Consider the following 10938-nt stretch of genomic DNA (forward strand, 5'->3'; position numbering starts at 1 on the left):
AAGTCCTCGTCTAATATACCTCAAGGTGCCAAAAAAAGGAGAAATATTGAGAAACTTTTTCCTTGAAACAAGAGACACATGATGCATCTTTAAAAGACTCATCCCGTGCATCTCCTTAAAGGAGAGTTTCTAAGAAACGCACTTGAACTCAAAGGAAGATCTTAGCCCAGGGTTACGGGACTTTCTGAACCAAAACCTGAGTTTCTTAGTCACTCCCCTTTAGCATGCGCTTTAGTTATTCATTATTCATGTTCCGGGGCGTGGCCTACGCTAGGTCTCTATATAGGCAAGACTTAGCCGAATGAGAGAACAGATGGGAGGAAAGAGTTACAGGGAGCAGCAGCCTACAAAGAGAATAAAATAGGGAACGTTGTTTCCTTATTTTATTTTATTTCCTTTTAAAATAGCATTTTTTCTTCTATCAGCATTCAGTTTTGCAGCAGATCTTCTGATTCTAGCTTATATATTTCTTGCGTTTTTCCCCCCTATTGGGGAGGGAGACAGAGTGGGAAGGAAGGAGCTAGTAGAAGGAATAGATTTAGTAAGAGGTTTAAAGGGCTGGTTGTAACTTGAGAAGTTGCGAACCAAAATTGGCCCTTTACTGCTGGTTTTATTGTATTGGTATATAATAACACGATTATTATAGAGGAAGAGTTGCGGAGGAGTTCCAGCAAAGAGATTCTTGCTCTCTCCTAGGTTTAGGGGGTGTCCTGTGTGTCCGTCTATTTCCCAACCCTCCCCCTTGTTCCCCCTCTTTCTCTTTCTCTCTCTCTCTCCCTCTCTCCCTCTCTCGTTGCCGCCTCTACAACGCTGTGTTTAGCCCTCCCCTCTGATGGTTGCTATGGTGTCCAAGCTTTACTTGCTTTGGGCAGCGGCAGCAGCTGCATTGGCGCTGCTGAGCCGGCTGGCGGTGGCCGTGGGGCCGGTGGTCCGCTGCGAGCCATGCGACACGCGGGCTCTAGAGCAGTGCAAGCCGCTGGTGCCAGACTGCGCTGAGCTGGTGCGCGAGCCGGGCTGCGGATGCTGCCTGACCTGCGCCCTGCAGGAGGGCAACCCGTGCGGGGTATACACTGAGCGCTGCGGAGCAGGTCTCAGCTGCCAGCCCCAACCAGGAGAGCCCAGACCTTTGCAAGCGCTCTTAGATGGCCGGGGCCTCTGTACTAATGTGACCGCCAGCAAGCTGAAGGCGTTCCTGATGCAAGGACCACATGCTACAGGTAAGAACCCGTGAGAGCAGCAGAGGGAGGGATGGAGGAAAACGAGCCTGAGGCAAGAGGGTTTGCCATGTGTTTGCAAAAGTTAAACCTGGAAGAGACCTTAGACTGCGTTCTGCCCAACCTCCTCGTTTTACAGCGGAGGAAACTGAGTCCTGGAGTCCTTCTAGTGGCTTGGTTCCAGCAGAGAATTCTATTCGGAGCTTGGGAATCTCAATTCAGGGCTTTGAGGATGGCAGGCTGTCCTGCTGCTAATTGAGAGACCTTGGGATGAAACCTGATACAATTTTCTCGGGGGCGGGGGCTCATGATTAGAGCCAACAATTTTCTTGGAAGCTGCTCATCATGAAAAAGGGACGCAGTGAGGAGGAAAGGGGGAATGGTGGGTGGAGAGAGGAAATACCTTGAACCAAGTAGTGCGGAAGTGAAGGGAAAACTATTGAGGCGTCTGAAAATGCGTGTATCTTAGGTGAGTTTGAGGGGAAATCCCTGGAGAAAGCGATTCGCCGTAGTCTCCCGAAAGCCTCCAACTTTCAGGGAAGCTTGGGTTTCCTCTATTCTGCCTGACGTGGGTACAAATGAATGGGAGAAAGGGGACAGAGGTGCATGCTAGAGTATCCCCTAGGTTGCTTGAAATGGGGGGGGGTGGGGAGCTGCGGGGAAAACGTCCCTGGCTGAAGAAACCCGAGGCTTAAAATAAGCTCCTCCTGCCTGGGTTAGCTGCAAAACCAATTCCACTATCTCAGTTGGGGGGAAGGGTTAAGAGAGACCATCTAGAAGCACCTCTATAAGCATTTCCATTCTGCAATTTGCTGCGGAGAGGAGGAAAAGGGGGGTGAGTGGACGGGATTTGAATGGGGGGGGGGGATTCGGGATGAACTTGAAGGAGGAAACGAGGAGAAGGCTAGGGTTTGGCAAAGAAAGATGTACTGCTGGCAGGTCTCTGAGCCCGCGGCAAACACGCAATGACGCTGTCTGGAGGAGCGCGGTATTTTATTTATTTATTTATTTATTTTAACGGACAAGGCAGATTTTTTCTGCTGAATTCCCGATGAGCATTCTCCTTACTCTAATTCTGGGAAAGAAAGTTCTTACAATATCTGTGAGGCCAGACGCCAATAATACTCATCATCAACATCAGTATGACTTGAATATGTGTTTTGGTAATTGACTATATAGGGAACAGGGGAATTGCGACTTCTTTTTATGACCACAGAGATTTACATTCGGTAATAAATGGAGAGGCAACATACAATAGTGGATAGAAGGTTGGCTCAGAGTCAGTAAAAGCGAGGTCCAAGTCCCTTCTATGACACATACCGGCTGGGCAAATTATTTAACCGTCAGTCAGCAACTACCTACGGCTTCAAATTGCCCTCTTGCTGATCCATGTTAGTGAAGGGAATTTACTCACTGGGAGTAGCCTCAACAGATGAAATGACTATTTTAGATCAAATAAGAGTAACAACAGTTGCCTTAAATAATCCGTAAAGGTTTTGCAAAGCATTTTGCACACATTCTCTCATTTTGATTCCTATAACAACCCTTCAAGGAAGATATTAGAATGGTCATTACTACTTTACATATTAGGAAATTGGGTTTAGAATCTATCAATTACATAAGGTCACTGTAATATCACTAAGTACAAAAGGTAAGATATGAAACCAGCTCTCCCTCTAGCAAGATGCCATGCTGCCTTCTCAAGTGAAAATCATTTTCTTTTTTGGTGATGGGTATTGATTGCTAAGAATAGGATTATTGAGGATATAACTGAATATATGTTTTTTTTTAATTGATTAAAATGTAGAATGGATATTTGTTGAGATTTTTAAAAATATAAGTGGTTGTAATTTTGGGTATTGTGATTGTTTAAAAAAATATATCAAAAAAGTAACTGTATATGTCCTATCAAAAGAACACAGACATTGTGACACACATTTTTCAACTTCATATTAGGAATACACCAACCAATGAAACTTTGTAATCTTAGGGGGAGGGGAAATTCTTGCTTCACAAAGTTTTAAGTGTTCACTAAATCAATTTTTCCAGTCTTTAATTTTCTTTTAATTTCCTGTAAGGGAAAAGGATATGAAGTCACATCAAAGATCTATTGAGTACCTCCTCTTCACTGAAATAATGAAATAAAGGACTCTGATTCGTCCCTTTAAGTAGCCTTCAGCTCTATGCATTCTTAGGGAGAGAAGAAATATAAAACATTAAATAACAATTTGAAAAGCATAAATTACAATTATAGCCAAATACCAAAGAAATGTATGCTGTGATTAATAATTTCTACAGTAGTTCAAAAATCTCCTTAAGCCACAAACACAAATTTAGATACCAGAGAGCAAGTTTCATAGTTGTCTGAAAAATCTCAGCAATAGGTTACATTTTGTGTAATAAGGCTTTACAGTTATACAACATTTTTCAGTTTACATTATCTCTAGCAAGCCTGGGAGACAGATATAATAGCTATTAGACCCATTTTACAGATTTAGAATCTGAAGCCCATAGATGGTAAGAGATTGACTTGCCCATAAAAGGATGCTAAAGAAATAGCAGAGGCTTAAATCCATGTCTTCTAACTAAAAAGACTACTCTCTCTATGATTAGGCACCTTGTGTCCTGGCTTTTTTTTCTTCAAATTAGGTCCCTGTGGTTAAAAAACACACACACTGAATCTCAGGAATGTCATTCTTTTATATTATTATTATTTTTGGCCCCCAGAGAGATTTCAGTACTGGGTGCCTGCCCAGAAGCTCCAAGTCAGAAATTGTGACCGATTTCCCTTTAGCCATGGTGCCTGAAGTAGTAATTCCACAACAGTGAGAATCACAATGGTATTATATACATATATACATCCTGGAATTTAAATCATATTTTAAAATCAGAACTTATTGTGAGCATTTCTTTCAAAATGTAGGAATCACACATTTAATATTCTCTATCAAAGAGCAGAAACATGAGATTTTGAGTAAGAGGAGATCTTAGAGGACTTTAGACCACTCCAGTCATTTAAATTAGCAAAAAAAAAAAAAAAAAAAAAAAAAAAAAAAAAAAAAAAAAAAAAAAAAGGAAGTCTTAAAAGCACCTAAATGATCAGCCCACTCTTACCCAGGTGGTGAATAGAACAGTTAAGATCAGAATTTAGGCCCTCTAACTGAAAACCTTACTCTACTGTACCAGCTGCTGTTTCTTTGTAACCTTGGAGATAATCAAAGGATACTTGAAGTATCATATTTTGTAGATAGTAATTCAGTTCACCTAATCCATTTGATGATTGAATGGCCCTCTGAAATAACTCTCTAAACTAAGTGTTTAGATACTTGGGGAACTTGCATTGGTAATGTTGCTAACAGATTTCTGATTGAGGTCCAGATTCTAGAGATGATCGCAGATGATATCTGCCCCCTTCTGGTGGAAAATAATGAAAAGCAAAACAAACTTCTGGCTATGTAAAAAAGAGACTCCTCCCCTTTTCCCCATCAATTAACAAATTAATTCGTTTTGAAATATGAGTTTTAATAGCTTCTAAAACCAAAGTGACTAATAGTTTTAGGAAATTTTTTTATAAATATCGTCAGTCTCAAGAATAAGAATAGACTCTAAATCTATAATTTCATTGACATGAGAAGCTCCTACCAATTTAGATTGACAATTCTGTTTTCAACTGAAGGGCTTCAAGAATTGCCTGGACCAGAGATATCAAATTTTCAGCGCCCCAAACTCTGCATTATAGCATATTATATTTAAATAAAATTTGGATCGTTTAACAAAATAAATAAAAATACAATAATACACATAAATAAGACCAATTTGGTTTTCTAACTTAATATGTAGTTTTGGGAATCCATTTCTATTTGAGTTTGACACCACTAGCCTAGAGCATTGAGAGTTTAAATGACTTCCCTTGAACACAGAACCACCATGGGTTGGAGACAGAAATTAAAACTTAGGTTTTCCTCTCTTCAAGACCAACTGTCTATCCACTAAGCCCGCTACCTTTTAAATACCTCAACAATCAATAGCCCTGTAGAGTTCACCTTCTACCATCTAAGATAAGCAATATCTCTTTAAGGAACAGAAATTCAATTGTTGTAAGTTTTGCTCTTGGGTTAATAATGAACATTGTATTCTACTTTTGTTTGGTCTCTTTCAAGGAAATGCCAGTGATGAAGAAGAAGACCGGAACACCAGCAGCATGGAGAACCAGGCAATTCCCAGTGTTCCCCGCGTATCTGATTCCAAATTCCATTCACACCACACCAAACTTGACATCATCAGGAAAGGACAAGCCAAAGACACTCAGCGCTACAAAATGGAGTATGAGTCACAAAGCACAGACACACAGAACTTCTCCTCTGAATCCAAACAGGAGACTGAATATGTAAGGATTCTGAGTTTACTTTGTCCTCCTTCCTCCTACATGCACCTCCCCTCCCTCACTCAGTGGACAATAATAGGTGAAAATTTGTATATTGGCTCTTGACATACATCATCCAAAATGTTCATTACCAAGCATTTTTTTTCCTGTTACTAGTTAACATTGGAAGTTAATATTTGAAGTGTTTAACAGTGACAGAGGGAGGAAAAAAAAAACCAAAAAACACTTTGCAGCTGAGCTTTAGTATTAGTTGTCAGGAGTATTAATAACCCCCATTTCAGCTTAAAAAGCCATATTTATAATCTGTAAAAATGGAATGATACCATCTGGAATCTATGCAAAGATAGAATGGGAAACACGTGGTAGACTAAATTGTTACCATGACAAATTTACTAAATGATAGAATTCCTCAAGAAAGTGATGTCTTTTGAAAACTTACCCTGCCTCTTTTGCCTATCTGGAACCTGCTCATTCATCCAGGAAATACAAAATGAGCTTGTAAGTCTGGGATAATAAGTGCTGAAAAGTATACAAGGATCAATAAAATGCAAATTTTGTCATTAAGAGACAATGTAGACTATCCTAAGAGTCAGAGGGATGCAAGCAATATAGTGCAGGGGAAGATACACTTTTTCTAGTTGCAGGAATCTGGGATATCTTAAGTCATAGGATATGGTTTTAGAGCTAGACTTTGAAGAACTGGTAGAAGGGAAATGGGAAGTGCTAAGGAAAGAGCGCACTAATTAGAATTCCATTTTAATAAGTTTCCTCATCTTCGAAAGAGATTTATAATAATTACCTTTAGTTACCAAAAATTAATACTCAGCAGTAATTTAAATAATAATATTAATAAACCCTTTCCAGCATTGTTTTCAGGCTAAAAAAAAAAAAGTGAGATTCTAGAAACACTTTGCAAACACAATGACAGTATGTATACTGTTGTTGCTGCTATTATTATTATTGTACCACAAATAAACATGCTTCTTGGATTTCTTCTCAGAAGTAGGAAATGGATGTAGTGGTGAAAGTGTATGTGTTTATACAAGGGTGTAAACATGAAGTTCCTATTTTCAGGTGCTTACATGCCAGATGGCATTTATAGCTAATCCTTAAGTGGAAATAACTAAGCCCATAAGGACTCAGAAGCAGAAATCTTCTGTACATCTCTTGACAAAATTCAGGGTAGACAAAAGGAAAAAGAGGATGATGCAAAAGAAATTCAATGGAACCTACCTTTATAGGAATTTAAATCTATTACATTAATGAAATTATTGTCCATATTTATTTTTTTTAATTAGTGATTTATTCTAAGCTACTAGAGGGAAAGAACTTATGATTTTTTTTCCATTCATCAAATAACCAATAGGGGCCATGCCGCAGAGAAATGGAAGACACATTGAACCATCTGAAGTTTCTTAATGTCTTGAGCCCAAGAGGGATTCATATTCCAAATTGTGACAAGAAAGGATTCTATAAGAAGAAGCAAGTGAGTGATAAGAGATAACCTTCATGAACTTTTACTTCCCAGATCTCAGTACTACCTTTTCTTCACTGATATTCAAAAAACCTTGATGTCATTATATCTCAAGTTCATTTCAGATTCTGTGGAAATACTTTACTTCTCTTAAATTATCTAATTTGGGGTTCTTGTTTGTATGTTTGTTTTTGACCTATCTCCTAATAATTGGTTTAGATCTGTCTTCTTCATACATCTTGGAATTTTGTCAGAGCTTTCCAATGATATGGACATATTTCCTATCATCGTGGAAAAATCAATTATTGGGATTAGCTCTAAAATCAGGAGATATATAGGCTTGAAAGCTACCTATTATGTATTACTTGTTTGACCTTGCATATCATTCACCTTTTTTTTTGAAACTCTCAATTTCCTTATCTCTAAAGCAGAGGATTGGACCTTTAAAATTCCTATTCTAAATTGTGTGCTTGAAAGCAGGACTTTGGCAATCTGAATAAAGAGGACAAGTTCATGCTCCTAAGATCCAGCATATATATATATAGTTTTGTTTTGTTTTGTTTTTCCCCCACTTTGGAAGAAGAAAAATCAATTTTTAAATGTGAATTTTAGCTAAATAAGTTGTCATTAATATCACAGACAATTAGATGACAGAGTAGATAAGAGTTCTGGGCCCGGAATCGGGAAAATTCATCTTCCTGAGTTCAATTCTGGTATCAAATACTAGTGGCATGACCCTGCACAAGTCTTTCAACCCTGTTTGTTTCATTTTTCTTGTCTATAAAAAGAGCTGGAAAAGAAAAGGGCAATCCATTTCGGTATCTTTGCCAGAAAACCCCATATAGAGTCCCTAAAAGTCAAACACAGCTGAAAAAAAAAAAATAAGCAGCTAATATCTCTGACAAGAGAGGGAACTGGAGATGGGGCAGAAAAGCAATTAGCATTATCCATACCACAGTAAAGGAAATGGCACATGTTTTCTAAGTGCTTAAATAATCTAAAGATAAAACAGAATACATAGACTAGTCATGAAAGGGATTTTATTACCTATATTATGGTCTCCTACCCTTCCTGGATTATTCCTTGGATATTTTGGTTCTATGTAAAATTTTGCTTAAAATTATGTAAAATTGCATTAGAAATAGCAACAAAGATTAGCTTCCTTCAGAACAATTTAGATTGTCATCCATATGTCATCCTAACATGGCCTACATTATTTATGGGAAATTAAATGTAATGATCTAATGAGTCTAGCAACTGGAAAGAGATAAATCTAAGATTTTTCTCCTTCAAAAGAGAACAGTTCCAAGGAATGGAGCATATTTAGCTAGGAGAAGAGGAGAAGACTCCAGGAGATCAGTGGTTGAAGGTAGACAAGAAATTTTAGAATCCTAGTTTAAAAAAAACAAAACAAAACAAAACTTCCCAACAATGAAAACTGTGTAAAAGTGGAATAGATTGCCTGAGCAGAGAGCAAGCTTCCATTTAGCCAAAGGATTTAAGTGGATTCTAAGTGATTTCTTGTTAGCAATATTGTTAAAAAAAAAAAAAAAAAAAAAAGATTTTTGGTTAGGTACTTTGTATTAGATGGCCTGTGAGATCCCTTAACAAAAATAAGCTACAATACTGAGTAAACAGATGCCTGCCTAACCTCAGCTTTCAAAATCAAAATAATAATGGATGAACTTTTCTCTTTCTTTCTTTTTCTTTTCTTTTCTTTTTTTTTTTTTCTTACCACATCAGAGCATGAGCAATAGAAGCCAGCAGAGGAATTATTGCTTCCCAGAATCATAGAATTAAAGCTAGAAGAGACTCCAGAAGCTGTCTAATCCAACTTTCTGATTTTTTAAGATGAGAAAATAAATGAGAAATTTTCAGAGAGATTAAAAGGCTTGTCCAACATAGTAAATTACAGAACCAGGATTTAGAACCATGTGCTCTAACTCTTGCCAGTTACAGCAAAATGCCTTTATAGAGCACTGTAACTTAAATAGTCAGTTGTTTGTTTCCCTAAAAATACAAATTCATTTTTTTTCCTGAATGGACATTGAACAATGTACTGTGCTATAAATACAGCTTAGAGGCATGAAATTTATGAGATTATCTTGTTTATATCATCTTCTGAGTCATAATTTTTGTCCTGCATTAAATAGATGCTTAATGATCTTGAGATATTAATAGTAACCTTATATCTTCCACCCCTGCCTCTGCAAACAGGATCAGAGTTCTTCACCAGAGTATTGAAGTATCCTTTACTCTGGGCAAGAATGGTCAGAAACTTCTATGATCATGGTGCTAGGGAGAAGAGGCTGCCTCCTGACCTTTATGTTTTATTCTATAGTGCCGCCCATCCAAAGGAAGGAAGAGGGGTTTCTGCTGGTGTGTGGATAAATATGGACAACCACTCCCTGGATATGATGCCAAAGGGAAAGGAGACGCCCACTGCTACAACTTGGAGAATAAATAAGTGCCAGATGCCAACTCCTATGGAATCTCTGTATGGACACAGAATTCACCCATCAGAGACTTCTGGAGTAGTTGGGAGAAGGCATGGACCACATTGGAGTTTCACAAGTTCTGCCTTCTCTTCATGATTTAGGGGATTTTATTTTAGACTCTATGGACACTGCAGCTGTGCCCTGCCATTGCTCCTGCCTTCTTCCTCGCCTTCTCTACAACACTGAGGGAGGTCTGAATTCCCATGTAAATCTGCACTATTGATCCCCAGAGACAGAGAAAAAGGCACTTCAGAAAAGATTCAGGGAGTCTCCACTGACTTTAAAAACAACAAGAACAAAAAAAAAAGCCTGTGATCCATTTGATCCCAAAAGATACTGTGTGTTATTTTAAAGAATTTATAGAGTGTACACTTTTTAAGATATAAAAAGAAAAAAAAATAAGGAATTTAAAATTTTAAGCTTTTCTTTAAACAGGTCTGATGGGAAAAAGTCTTCACGGGTAAAACGTTTTATAAAAAAAAATCTCAAAGAACTTTTTAAAGAATCATGTTTCTAAAATAAAGACATGGCTATTTTTCTCTGTAAAATATATTATGAATATTCTGTTAGTCTGTATTTAATATAATTTTTTAAATAAACTTTATTTAAATGTAACATGTGAATATGAAATGTTACACCATCATTTTGAAGTATGCCGTTGAATCTGTACAAGTTTAAAAAGAAACAAAAAACCCCATCATAACCTTCTCCTTCCAAGATACATTTATCAAGTGGAAGAAAAAATGTAATTAAAATGTGTTTTGCTTTTTGGAAAAAAGAAAAAAATACTCAAATCATAGATTTTTTTTTTTTGACCATGAAATCTAGACAAATTATCTTCCACAATTTCATTTAGATATTTTATCCCACACTGTACATTTACCACATAATTTGACTTCAGTATGCCTTGTGTTTGTAGTACCCCAGGGCAGAATGGAGCCTTTTTTTCTTTTAACATTTTATTTCAATGTATTTCTTTTTTCTTCTTGTTTTAGTTAATGTGGAGCTCAATTGCGCCTTATTTTGCACAAGTGACTGTCACTGCCATCTGTAATGTGCATGGATCAGCTGCAGGCAACAGCCTTGATTTTCATTTCTTGCCGTGGTGAATTGATTTTTAACCAAAGTGTAGAAAGAGATTCTTGGAATGCCTGATTATTACAAATAGGAAGCCAAGAGTATTTTCACTTTCCAGTAGTTAATGAAAAAAGCAATTTTGATTGTCCTTGTTGCTTCATATAAAAGAAAATGTCGTAAGCATCAGCCAAATGTTGTCATGACTCAATAGCCTATGGTACACTGCATCTTCACTGAAGTGATTGATTCTCTGACTTTGCTCATTATTTTTCAACTATTTTGAATGGTGTG

General features: G+C 37.5%; 1 protein-coding gene across 1 annotated transcript; it reads left to right on the plus strand.

Annotated features, from left to right (window-relative positions):
• Positions 1–286: 286 nt before the first annotated feature.
• Positions 287–10210, plus strand: IGFBP3 (insulin like growth factor binding protein 3). The gene is made up of 4 exons (XM_003762548.4): positions 287–1217; positions 5375–5601; positions 6965–7084; positions 9414–10210. Exons 1-4 carry the CDS (start codon positions 833–835, stop codon positions 9537–9539), a joined length of 858 nt encoding a protein of 285 aa, XP_003762596.2. The 5' UTR covers positions 287–832; the 3' UTR covers positions 9540–10210.
• The last annotated feature ends 728 nt before the right edge of the window (positions 10211–10938 follow it).

This window comes from Sarcophilus harrisii, chromosome 1 (assembly GCF_902635505.1).
Source record: "Sarcophilus harrisii chromosome 1, mSarHar1.11, whole genome shotgun sequence".
Classification (NCBI taxonomy): domain Eukaryota; kingdom Metazoa; phylum Chordata; class Mammalia; order Dasyuromorphia; family Dasyuridae; genus Sarcophilus; species Sarcophilus harrisii.